Genomic DNA, 13,692 nt, shown 5'->3' with positions numbered 1-13,692 from the left:
AGGGGAGAGCAATGATTGATAATCAAACATGTTAGTTTTTCTTAAAAACAAATATAACCTATTATTAAATTATTCATAATTATACATATGTTTTAAATCAACCTTGAGTTTTCAATCTCAAAAATGAAGAAAACATCAGATATTGTTGATATTACTGAACTAAAAGTCATTTGATAACAGTTGAAAACTAACAGTTAATTGAAAAAATAGTCGGTGTCCTATAAAGTAACAGAGAAAATATAACGCTTGATAAAAGTTAGTTGATAAAATAATTGAAAGATATAAAATAATATAAATACATTTAAAAAAACACTTATTTTTATAGTTAATTACAAATACTTAAGAAAAAACCTTATGAAGGGATTTTCTGCAGGATCACTCGGATGGGAACATTGTTACTATTTTTTTAGCTAGATGTTTTTTTACAGAAGCACTTCTATTCTATATGGTAGGGGCTACGGACTATCTTACTCATCATTATCCTATTTGTATAAGAGTGGTGTAACGTTGTTAAAAAATGCTCATGAAAAGCTTGTATTTAGACTATGTTTGAAAAATTAACTCTTATAAATTAGTTTATTGAATGAGAGTGAGTCCAATCCATCTTCCTTCCCTGGATATGTTGTGTCCTCTACCTTCGCTTCGTCCTCCGCCTTTACTACACAAAGATTTTGATCCCTGATATAGTGAGTCATGAAAGCGCCTACCTTATGTTTAGACGTATTGGTTTCAGTGAAAAGCCAAATAGAGAGTTTTGCGTGTGCTGCTTTAATAAGAGTAAGGAAAAAGTTTGAAAAACGTACTTGCTTTAAAAATTAAGTTATTTCAAATTAGCTTATAAATTACTTCATAAACTATTTTATGGTTTAACCAAACGTTAAATTACAATAAAGTATCTTATTTTTAATAAACAAGGTCTAAGAATTTTTTAAAAAGCTAACTTTTAATATAACTTATTTGTTTAGTTTGTAAAACATAACAAATTAAATAGCTTAAAAAATAAGTTAACTTAGTGCACAAAACACATCTACAGTAATATGGATCAATTTAGATAAAAAAAAAAAAAAAAAAAAAAAAACTATATTCTTTATGTTTGTTTTAGGGGTTTCATGCCATGAGCACAAGTTCAATCAAATTCGGCTCTTTTGTTTCTTCCACAAAAATAATACACAATCTTTTATAAATTCATTTTTAAAATCAATTATGATGTATATGAGCATAAATCACATTACCCTTATGTCCTATACACGGGTAATAGCTTTTTAAGTTTGAAATCACCATCGATATGGTTGACTAAAATATCGCCATCTCTAAGTCTCAAGCATAAGGTTAACACAATATTGTATGAGTTCTTTCTATCTTAAATGTATATAGTTCAATATTTTATGAATACGAGTATATCCATATAGAATATTGCATGTTTGTATTAACAGTAATAAACAAATAAATAAAGTCTCTGTTTCAATTCTATGCATATTTACTATGTGAATTTGTCGTGAATATCTTGGTAAGCCTCCCCTCAAGTATAAAACCAAGTTAATGTGTGAACAAAAAAGTCAAAGGTCAAATTATCTGGAATGTTCTTCCATCCCACAACGATTTTATAATAAAGAATCAAGAAATTCAATCACAATTTCTCATCTTAAACAAGTGGAAAAACAAAGACTTTAATTCCACACCGATGTTTGAATAATGGGAGGCTTTGTCGTTCCTTCAAACATATTGTAAATTTACATATTTGCCCTTAAAGATACCTGTTCCAAGTCATACGTGATGGCTATCCTCTTCGTATATAATTGATGCTCTGTTGACACAACTTGGCACAAACAATCATAGCAAATCACCACTAAAACCTTCAATTTTCCAATTTTAGTGTCACTTTTTTCTTGTGTTCTTGAAAGAAAATATAAAAAGTAAAGGATGACTTGGTTAATCGGATTCAAAGGGCCATCAGGATTCTCAGCTAAACACACAGCTGAAGATGTTACCGAAGGAGTTGATGGCAAGGGCTTAACTGCCATTGTTACAGGTTTCTTTCTCTCTATTTCTCTAAGCTTTTGTTTTTTACACTTTCTGGAAGTTTTAGATCGTTTTTCTTCAAGATTTCATATGGGTTTTTTGATTTGTCCATTAGAACACTCGTCAAGATATAAACTTTCGAAATCTTGAGTTTTTGAACTGTTTTCGTGGGTTTTAATCGACTTTGTTTGTATATGGGTGGGTTTATCTAACTGATTCTCAAAGATTGTACAAGTTGACTAATTTACAAGAATCAAAGCCATCAACTTTTACACCCTTTTCTTTGATTGATTCTTGACTCAAGAAATTACGTTTGTATCTGTGTGGAGAGGTGATTAGAACAGATAAAAGGAACAACAATCATAAAATCTGGATCTGGGCTCTGTTAGTAGGGTCCAGTGGCTAAAAGACAACAAACAATTAACAACTCTTCATTTTGTCCATTTGCAAGAAAGTTTTCAAATAATCAGATATTTGAGAGATATTTTACACGTATTTATTATCTACATATATTTTTCTATATTGGGATATGACCTAATAAATAGTCGAACTTCGTGGAATTAATTAGCGACAATATGGCCACTTCCAAAAGTTAACTTTGAAAGAAGACTTCAATGATCAATCTTGCTTATCTTTCTAGACAAGAATCGTAAAACTCATGTCCTAAAAAAACTAGATAATTATGCACCTCTTTGTGGGTTTAAGCCAAAATCTATTAGATAATTGTCTATATATAAACATTATAAATTTGTTATTTTAAAATATTTCTTTTTTCATTACAGGACCAACAAGTGGTATTGGTCTAGAAAGTGCTCGTGTGCTAGCTTTGAGGGGCGTACATGTAATTATGGCAGCAAGGAATGTGGAATCCGCTACAAAATGCAAGGAAAACATTATAAAAGGTTGCGCTAGTGCTACCATAGATGTTATGCAACTTGATGTTAGTTCACTTGAATCTGTAAGAATGTTTGCAAATGAGTACATTTCCAAGGGTCTACCCCTCAACATCCTCATGTAAGAAACACTTTATCATTTATCTCGTATTAATTAGAAGTTAGAACATCCTACTTTCATTTTTTTAATATTACACTACGATTTTTTTTTTAAATAGTAAGAAGTCTAATGGGTTGTTTGTTGTTATTGTTTGTAGTTGTAATGCAGGAGTGATGACTCCTCCATTTGGCCTTTCTAAAGATGGAATTGAGACTCAATTTGCAACAAACTATCTCGGTATGTATTGACTAATATTATGTTGTTTTTGTTAGGAAAAAAAAAACATTTTCCTTATGTAAGACTGTTTTTTTGTATGATCTTAGGGCATTTTCATTTGACCAATTTGTTGTTGGACACGATGAAAAGTACTGCTCAGAAATGTGGAATTGAAGGAAGGATAGTCATAGTTACATCAAAACTTCATGGTATGACTTACAAAGAGGGAATCCGGTTTGACAAGCTAAATGATGAAAAAAGGTACAAGTCATTACGTGTTATTCTCAATAAATGATGTTTCAAGATATTTTAAAAAGGATATTCTTTTCTAGATTTGCTTATTTTTACTAGCTATTTTCAAGAATTTATATGGCTGTGATACTAAAATTCACCTTACATTCGTGTTCAACTTTTCAGCTATAGTAGTCTCTCTGCTTATGGGCAATCAAAACTTGCTAACATTTTGCATGCTAAAGAGCTAGCAAGGCGCCTCAAGGTAATTCATAAAATAAATCATATTGCATATGTACTCAAGAAATACACTTTTAGTACAATGTTGTGACAAGTGGTATGTTTGTTGCTGAGTATAGGAAGAAGGGGCAAATGTAACTGCCAATGCATTGCATCCTGGAGTTATTGCAACCAATCTTTCACGTCACTCAACCTTTTCAGGTAAAAAACTTTTTGATTTAGATTGTTCGAAAATAAGACGTTTTTCTTGTTTATGATAATGTGATATTAACTTTACCTTGATATTTTCCCGACAGCTTGCTTTTATGGAGTCTTCGGTATCTTTCAAAAGAATATCCCACAGGTTTGTTCTTGTGTTTATTTGCATCTTTCACCATTTCTAGTTTGTGGGTCTCGTGATATGATGTTAAACTAAGATAATGTCCTGTTTTTTCTCAACGGATAAATGATGTTCAAAAAATATTCAAGGAAATGATGACCTATTTAGGTAAATGAAAGGAACAAATGAATGTGAGCAAATTTATAGAAAAAAATAGATACGGAGAAAGTCTCTAGCTCTTCACTAACTTTTTTATATATTAAGTCGTTAATTTTGCATTAAGTGAAAATAAAGCAACACCTAAGACTCACAAATATTATAGTGATTGACATTGTTATTTGATTTGGGTTTTAGGGAGCTTCAACAACGTGCTATGTGGCATTGAACCCAAAGGTGAAAGGGGTGAGTGGCGAGTATTTTGCAGGTAATAATGTGGATAAACCCAGCAGTCAGGCTTGTGATGCTGAGCTAGCCAAGAAACTATGGGAATGTGGTATGGAGTTGACGAGTTCTAAGTGATTCATGAGAGTTTAAAAGTCGATGTTGTGTTTGTAACATAATTTGCATTTTAATTCTTTTGTATGAGTTTTCCTTGTGAATATGTTGTACGATTGTACGATTGTTGTTTTTTTCTTCATGTTTTTACAACGAGGTGTGGTGTGAGATTTTATTTATTTAATTAGTTGTGATATTGTATTTGAATTGTATACAAAATTGTCGGTTTTTTTCCTTCAATCTCGGTGATAGTGATTACGATTTAAGTATGAGGAACAAGTTAATGATGCCATGATTGATCGAATCATCGTCGAGCTCATTGGCAACCGTTTCTTTCTTTCATTATTTGCTTGTAACTTTAGATCTGGACTCCCTTTGGCCTTTAGATCCATAAAGTTATCAGCCTTGCCTAGTATGAGCCTTCCCCCGAGTGTGAGACTTCATTGCAAGCTTATTTTTGTCATTTAAGGGCCTTAAAGCTTTGCATGCACGTAAAGTTTGCAACTTTACGTGATAAGCAGGCTTTGGAAGGTTGGATCTGTAATCTGGAGCCTTTGCATGGCTTAAAAAGCATCTGTATGGATGAAGGATTGAAATGACTCGACGAGTCGTATAGTCGACTCGGCGAGTCATATGAAGATGGTCCAGGACTCGACGAGTTGGATGAACAATTCGGCAAGTACGATGAAGATTGTCAAAGACTCGGAGAGTGAGTAGAGTGACTCGGCGAGTCGGTTAGGATTTTTTCCAACCGTTGGATGCGTGTGAACTTGTTGAGTTGCAAGGGGGAAAACTCAACGAGTGGCCATGAAGCTTTGACCGCTAGCCTTTGGAACTCGACGAGTCATTCCGGTGACTCAGCGAGCGGACGAGTATTACAAGGAACTTAGCGAGTAGCTGAGAGTAATCGACGAGTTGAGGTTAACATGGACTGTTGACTTTAACTTTGACCATGGGTTAACCAGTTGACTTTTAGAGGACATTTTAGAAAGATTGGAAATTTACAAGTATGGTTTACAATGAATATAGGTGGTGGAGTTCGTGGCAGTAATCCAAAAGCTTAAGTTTATCTACGAGTCGACAGTACGATGTGAGTTATCCTCACTATATCAACAGGGTCTAAGGCACCAAGGCTAGCCCTTTATGGATTGTATCTAGTTATGGCATGATATGTTTATTGATTACATCCTAGTAGTTAGGATGGTGATATGCTTATGCGTAGTAACCTGATTAGGTCAATGTTCTGGTTATAGGATGATGTTATGTTAATGACCGGTTAGGTCAATACCCCGGTTATTGGGGATGTTGCTATGATTAGTGATCTGATAGATCGGTTTGACTGTTATATGATATGAGCTAGCATATGATATTTATGTGCACATGTTTGTTTGATGATTGGGGGTTGGGTTGAGGCAGTCCTGCTTTGTACTGTAGGCCAACATACCCGGTGAGCGGTCCGGATAGGCTGTAGGCCCTGCGAGGTGGTCCAGTCATGCCGAAGGCTCGGGAGTGGTCCAAATAGGCTGTAGGTGATGGGTTTTGGTCATAAGACATCCTATGTGCTCATACAAACCCTAAAGCTCGGATCTAGGTTTCTCTATTGTACATACTTTGAATCCAAGACTTTGAACCCTAATTCTAGCATATGGAAATCAGAATTCACATGTAAATAGGTTTAAGAACATACCTTAATTGTTATATAGCAATAACAATCCAATTCCTCCTTGAATTGACTTTGGAAAGCTGAGAGTCACAAGTGTCACTCCTCTAATGGCTTACAAACACCATAAGCAAGTGGAGAAGGTATAAAGAGAGAGGAGAAGGGTAGGAATTCGTCCTTAGATGCTCTAGAGATCAAGTACACGAATTCATGAGCCTTGGGGTCTTTATATAGGTGTAAAGATAGAGTTTCAGTCATTATCCTTATCTAGTTGCTTATCCACCAAGCAACCCATAAGATAATCCTTGAATCCTTATCATAGTCGAATTCTAAGTGATTATCACTTCAAATTCGTCCACCATATATATAAGATAATTCTTACCTTATTTTGTAACTATCACATAATTACAATTCAGCCCCTCTAGTTTAATTAATTACACTTGATCACAAAATTAATTCTTAATTAATTATTGACCAATATTAATTAAACAAATATGATTTCTCCTTCAATATATTATTCTTATAATATATTAATAAATCATAATAACCTCTCTCTCTTTATTTATTTCTCCAATCAAGTTGCTTTGGTGAAGGCAACCCAAAAGGACCATGCACCATCGGGTCACATACATACCAAAATAGTTATGGACTTAGACACTAATCCAACAGTCTCCCACTTGGATAAGTCTAACAACTATTCTGCGTATGACTTCGGATCCCGGTCTGCAATCGTAGCTTTCCAAAGCCGCTGTCAACTCTGATCATATCAAATACGCGTGTCCTTAGATAAGGGATCATATATTCCTCCATTCTAGATATCGTATAAGATATGATTTCAAATCATTCTCTTTGTACTATATCTCAATTTCCGATTTATGACGACTGACTAATTGAACAAATCAAATTAGCCCTAGCCCGGCCGAGCATTTACGTTTGTCATCACTAAACCATCGAGCGGCCCAAAGATATCACTTTTATCCTACTTTGAATAAAAGGAACGGATAAACTTTGATACAATGCTCGCTTGCACTCACACACCGAATCACACACAACAATATGTTTTATAACACCAAGTTACTGATGCGTTTACATATTATCAATGTGTAACCGATTTGCAAGATATAACTCACACATCTCGGTTTCAAGAATATAAGATGTTATCGTCTCACCAATCACTCGTGATACAATTCATGGAGTGATCCAAGTGAGCGTGGGTTTAATCCAATGCTCAAATCATATTCGTAAGCACTCATGAACGTTGCAGCAAACATTTGCTTATGTCTAATACTTTTCTAGACAATCCACACACCAATTCACGACAGTCTTCATTCATATCTACTTCCAACATATGAACAACTGTGGCCCGTTTGAATAATTCGATTATTCTTAATAAACTCAATTATTCTGGAAGTCAAAACATGCAAATGTGAAACACAAGAATAATACTAATCCCATATGGCCTCAACCCTTTGAGCATAAATAAAACACCTTTTATTTATCACCATATTGATTACTCATTATTTGTAGTTCCGAGTAATCAACTTCTTACTTGAATTACAACACTTGTCCCATGCTCCTAGCATGCACACAATGTTTACCTATGGTTCTTACTTTGTGAAATAGATCATATTGAACACATTTCCAATCATTCTCATTTCTCAACTCCAAATCCTTTTTCCATAAATTAAAGAATATCAAATTCTTGCTACTTATAGAATATGCTAGATTCTAACATTCTATGCAACTATCCTTTCGTAATGTCACTGCACCAAAGTCACAAAGACCATTGCCAATGATATTACAAAGTCCTCTATCGGAGATTGTCACAAGACAATTCCATAGACGTGATGTCTCTCACTCAAAGTACATTCTTTGAACATCCTTTTGCATAGAAGTTTCTAATCTAGTCATAGATTTTCAATATTCAATTCCCAATATGGACACACTTCCATATGTTCCATATGACAACTCATTCTTAATAGAATCTTATCTATTTGTAATGATGTCGATATGGTCCATCCAATATGGAAACATTTCCATATTTTCCAATACTATACTTCCAACTACTCACAAGCGACCAATCCTCGTCGAACTTGGATTGTCCTTTGATAGTTGTTTAATTATTTTAGTCAAAACCAATTCTAGTCCCTTTTCCCTCTAAATGCGCTCGACATTTGGAAAATTTTAGAATGGTCAAACATTAAAGTATTTGCAATCGATCCTATACCCGAAGCGTATGGGACACGACGCATAATGTTTTATTTGTTATGTTCTCAAAATTCGAATTGTGAAGAGGGATGCCGTAATCATAATTGAAATTTTAAGAACACACTATGTACCTTTAACTAAATTTATTAACATTTCTCAATCTAAACCTTTAGATTTGAAATGAAGCATAATATTCTCTCCCTTAATTATAGCAAAACAACTCTTCAACTATTGCGACTTTGCAAAGTATGACTCATGTTTTCTATAATTAATATTGCTAACCTTGCAATACTTTCCTTAATAATCATACAATCATAACATTTATGCTCCCACTATCATGATGATTATTATAAAACATAACACATATGCTCCCACTAGCTTCGACATGTATTCATAAACATCTTAACTTTCAGAAAACAATGCTTATTGAATTTCTTAAGTTCATGTTTTTAATACTTAGTGCTTTGATAATTCTTTATCAATGCTTCTTGAACTTATACACCTTTGCCTTCGATAGTTCATATGTTTGTCTAAACAATTAAAACTAATTGCCAAACTTCACAATTCAAATTATGGAAAGGGATATCGTAACCATAATCGAATTCGAGAATGCAATTTTACAATCACTATCTTCTTAAATCTTTCTTAGTGAAAGCATTTCCTCACAATCATTTTCATGAAGGAGGAAATCTTATGACACTTAGATTTCAGCGGTGTATGTGTTCCTATCCATGTGAATTTGTCAAAACCAAAGTTTACGACAAATTCAAACTCTTATGGATCGAACTTTCTTGATCTCGATTTCTTGCCTTTATGGTAGCACAGCTGCCCACCATGTCTTCCAAGTAGTTAAACAGCTCACCCTTTCCTATCAATGTACCTTTCATTGATTAAGGTGCTTTGCCTTTTATGCGTTCAAAATGAGAACTCATAGAACTCACATGCATAATTAACTCAATTGGATTGGCACAGAATCAAAATAATGTCAACACGATAGGTTGTAAACCTCAACTCGTGTGCTAGTGATGATCGATAAGGTTTATTTGATTTGTTCTTGGAACCTTTCAAGACCATTAAGACTCCCACTGACTCCTTGACATATAAGATTCTCTTGTCAATAAACATTTCTTGACAAACAAATATTCAAGAGTTAATGTAGTTTTTATCAAAACACTTCATAAATTGGTCCTAGTTGGTCTTTGTCTTATCCAAGACATCACAACTTTCCACATTTAATGAAAGTTACAAACCTTCTTAATACCTTTCACTCAATGTCACAATCTTAACTTTAAGATTTGTTATTGGAACGAAGTATGATTGACTTATTGATTTAACCATTTCTTCAATTCTTGATTCCTCTTCTTAGACATACAATTGTACTAAGACTCACTTAGAGGATCAATTGAGATATGGTTCTTAATCATTAAGACCTATCATAAAGCATAAAAGGTACTCTCCCTTCATCTTAGAATGGAGTAACTTTTATCTTTCTGCCTACTTGATTCTTCTTATTCGTTCTGCTATTGATTTAAACCCTTTAATCAATTCAGAATTACACCTAATCATGTAAGTATAATCATATTTACTAAATCTTTAGTAAATCATGACGAATATCATTTTTACTCTTATGGTGGATTTGATCAACACGCAACATTGTGTGTTCGATCTCTTAGTCCTTCACCTGACACCTTGTCAACGAATTAGTCTAATTTCCATATATGAAATTTCTCATTCATCGTGCAACCAAGTTGCATGATTCCAAATTTCTGTCCAATTGAAACTTGGGCGATGAGAAAACTCTCCCTATTTGGTAAATTTTCGACTTTTCCATAAACACCATAAATAAGAATCATATCCATTTGTTATAGAAATATGCAAACACCAATTTTCATAATGATTTCATTGCAAGGAAATAAACAAACAAATAAATAAGTCAAACGAAAATTTATTTTATTTATAAAGCAGCGGAAAAATTTGTCCTTACAATGCAAAATCCATTGAAAACTATGTAAAAAGAAAATTTCTAACAACTTTATCATAACTATCTAGGCTCAAAATCTAATCTTCAAGTCCATGCGATCAAGATCCATTCCTTGTGATTAGATTCATCTTGCTCTTTTCACCAAGCTTCCTTTCTTTTCACCGATCCTGCAAAACATTCAAATGCAATCTTATCACATTATATATTAAGAATCAATGAATAGGAACTTAATTGAGTTAGATAGTGGATTTTACCTGAAGCGCAGCCATACCCTTTGACTCTCCCATCTTCTGGACTCTTTAGGCTCTTTAGGCAGACGTGTATCCAACGCCCTTTCTTTTGGCAGCAAACGCAAGTCGGTTCTCCTAGAACGTCCTCGGAAGTATGGTCGGTTGACTCTCCTAACAAATACGCTCCATTGCTTCGCCAAATCATTTCTGATTCAGCAGCAATGAGCATGTAAGTTAGGTCAATGAGGTTGTCGTCATGATCCATCATATAATACTTTCTTTTGAACTCATTATATGATTCTGGAAGTGACTGCAAAACCCAATTCACAGCCAACTCATTCGGGAATGACACACCCAACATTATCAACCTATCAATGTGTGATTTCATTCCTAGAACGTGGGCACACACGGGTTTACCATCTTCATGTTTCATTTCCAATAGGGCTTTAGTGATATTGAACCTTTCAATTCTTCGATCTTGTGGGTTGGGGAGAACAATAGGAGGAGGAGGAGGAAGTGAAGCATGATTTCTCGTTCCTCGATTGAATCGTGGAATACCATCTTCATGTGGAATGCTTGTTCCACGGGATTTGGGAAGACCATAGTTGTCGAACTTTGACATCTACAAAACGGGAGAAAAAAAAACAAATTCAAGTTAGTTGATTGATTTGAGTCCTTAGTAAATCACCCAAATGAAATACTAAGGCTAGGACCCAACACAATATTCTACAACTCGGGAGAGGGATGCCGTAACCCAAATTGCAAAACATTTGAAGGTAAGTGAATGACGATTCACTAATTTCCACCATGAAAAACGAAAAGAAATTTAAGTTTTAAATCTATGAAAACTCCTAGATCCTTTGAGATTCATTGAACTTTCAATGGCATGTTTAAATCTCGATATGCCCCTCTAGTTTGTGACTGGGATGCCGAGGATCACAAAGCGGGTGTGAATAACCATGCAAACTTACATGGTGCCCTCACATGTTACAGTCACCTATTCGATGTGCCGGTAAACCACACACGCTCCACCGAACTATGACAAACATTGAGTCACCCTTTGCTACCATTGCTTAGAACCATTTAGTGTGCCGGTAAGCCACACACGCTCCACTAACGTCTTTGCAAGGGCACAAAGTGTAATTTCATGGAATTGCATCAATTCACTTTTGCCTAAGTAACTAAGATTGGGAATTTTATGAAACATTTAGTTACTTTAATAATTCATTATACTTATAATGGAAGGTTTCGTCCTATCCTACCCGTTCGGCTAACGACCCTCCACTAGTCAAGAGTGCGGTGGGTAAGAGTGGATACCCATTCAATCGCCATTTTATAGGCAATTTCCTTAAACACCCCTTATAGACCAGCTTCGAGAATGAGGCCTACTAATGGTAAGACTGACTTTTACTCATACATATATATAATGTTAGACTTTTAATGTTATATATAGTATAGGGTGTATTTTATACTTTCAAAATACTAGGTGGTCTAATTTAACAATTATACTTTTAATTCAATTAAATTGTAAACCTAAACTTTTATGGATTTATTAAACTTCTTTTAATTATACACCTTAATTAATTAATAAAACCATAAGGGTGTGATTTGAACTTTTTCAAAACTATGCAAGGGTTTTAGAATTTAACATTCCTAATTAAACTTTTAATCAACTTTTAAATTCCAAAACTTGAGGGAAAGTTTTGAAACATTTCAACACATTAGGGTTTAGAATTTAAATATACATCAAAATTAAACAATTAATCAAAATTTAAATTCCAAAACTTGAGGGCAAGTTTTGAAACCTTTTTCAAAACATTAGGGTTTCAACTATTTAAATTTTAAAACAACAAAACTTTTGGGGTTCAAATTTAAACTATAAAACCTAAAGGGCCAAATATGAAACTTTTCACAACAACAAGGATCAAATAACAAATAATTCAAATTAACATTTAATCACATAATTATCCATATTTGATGATTTCTTGCAAAATAATTTATCAATTTACTCAAAATAATTAATCAATTATCACATAAGGAAACAATTATCTTATTAATTGATAAATATCTTCAATTAGATCAAAATTATGGTCAAATATATCATATAATCGGATTAATATTGATCTAACATGATAAGGTAACTATCCATAAGAAAAAACAGCAAGAAATTACCGAAGTACCCTCCTTCTGACGAGTTGACTCGTCGAGTCAGTCTTGGACTCGTCGAGTCTGCATGGACTCGGCGAGTTCAGCCATGGACTCGGCGAGTCCAGCCTCCAGAATGCAAAAAATCGAATTTTTTCAGTTACAACAAGCATCAATACAATAGAAACCAATCTAGGCTCTGATACCACTGATGGGTTTTGGTCATAAGACATCCTATGTGCTCATACAAACCCTAAAGCTCGGATCTAGGTTTCTCTATTGTACATACTTTGAATCCAAGACTTTGAACCCTAATTCTAGCATATGGAAATCAGAATTCACATGTAAATAGGTTTAAGAACATACCTTAATTGTTATATAGCAATAACAATCCAATTCCTCCTTGAATTGACTTTGGAAAGCTGAGAGTCACAAGTGTCACTCCTCTAATGGCTTACAAACACCATAAGCAAGTGGAGAAGGTATAAAGAGAGAGGAGAAGGGTAGGAATTCGTCCTTAGATGCTCTAGAGATCAAGTACACGAATTCATGAGCCTTGGGGTCTTTATATAGGTGTAAAGATAGAGTTTCAGTCATTATCCTTATCTAGTTGCTTATCCACCAAGCAACCCATAAGATAATCCTTGAATCCTTATCATAGTCGAATTCTTAGTGATTATCACTTCAAATTCGTCCACCATATATATAAGATAATTCTTACCTTATTTTGTAACTATCACATAATTACAATTCAGCCCCTCTAGTTTAATTAATTACACTTGATCACAAAATTAATTCATAATTAATTATTGACCAATATTAATTAAACAAATGTGATTTCTCCTTCAATATATTATTCTTATAATATATTAATAAATCATAATAACCTCTCTCTCTTTATTTATTTCTCCAATCAAGTTGCTTTGGTGAAGGCAACCCAAAAGGACCATGCACC

The 13,692-nt window shown here is 33.9% G+C and overlaps 1 protein-coding gene across 1 annotated transcript; it reads left to right on the top strand.

Annotated features, from left to right (window-relative positions):
* The first annotated feature begins 1,649 nt into the window (after positions 1-1,649).
* On the top strand, positions 1,650-4,753 carry LOC145057050 (short-chain dehydrogenase TIC 32, chloroplastic-like). The gene is made up of 8 exons (XM_079004814.1): positions 1,650-2,029; positions 2,802-3,033; positions 3,170-3,249; positions 3,336-3,489; positions 3,646-3,724; positions 3,819-3,900; positions 3,996-4,042; positions 4,373-4,753. The coding sequence occupies exons 1-8, from the start codon at positions 1,921-1,923 to the stop codon at positions 4,535-4,537; spliced, it is 948 nt and encodes a 315-aa protein (XP_078860940.1). The 5' UTR covers positions 1,650-1,920; the 3' UTR covers positions 4,538-4,753.
* Positions 4,754-13,692: the final 8,939 nt, after the last annotated feature.

This window comes from Lactuca serriola, chromosome 6 (assembly GCF_051521515.1).
Source record: "Lactuca serriola cultivar US96UC23 chromosome 6, Lser_US96UC23_V15, whole genome shotgun sequence".
Taxonomy (NCBI): domain Eukaryota; kingdom Viridiplantae; phylum Streptophyta; class Magnoliopsida; order Asterales; family Asteraceae; genus Lactuca; species Lactuca serriola.
The sequence above is the reverse complement of the archived record's forward strand: the minus strand, read 5'-3'. Positions and strand labels throughout refer to the sequence as shown.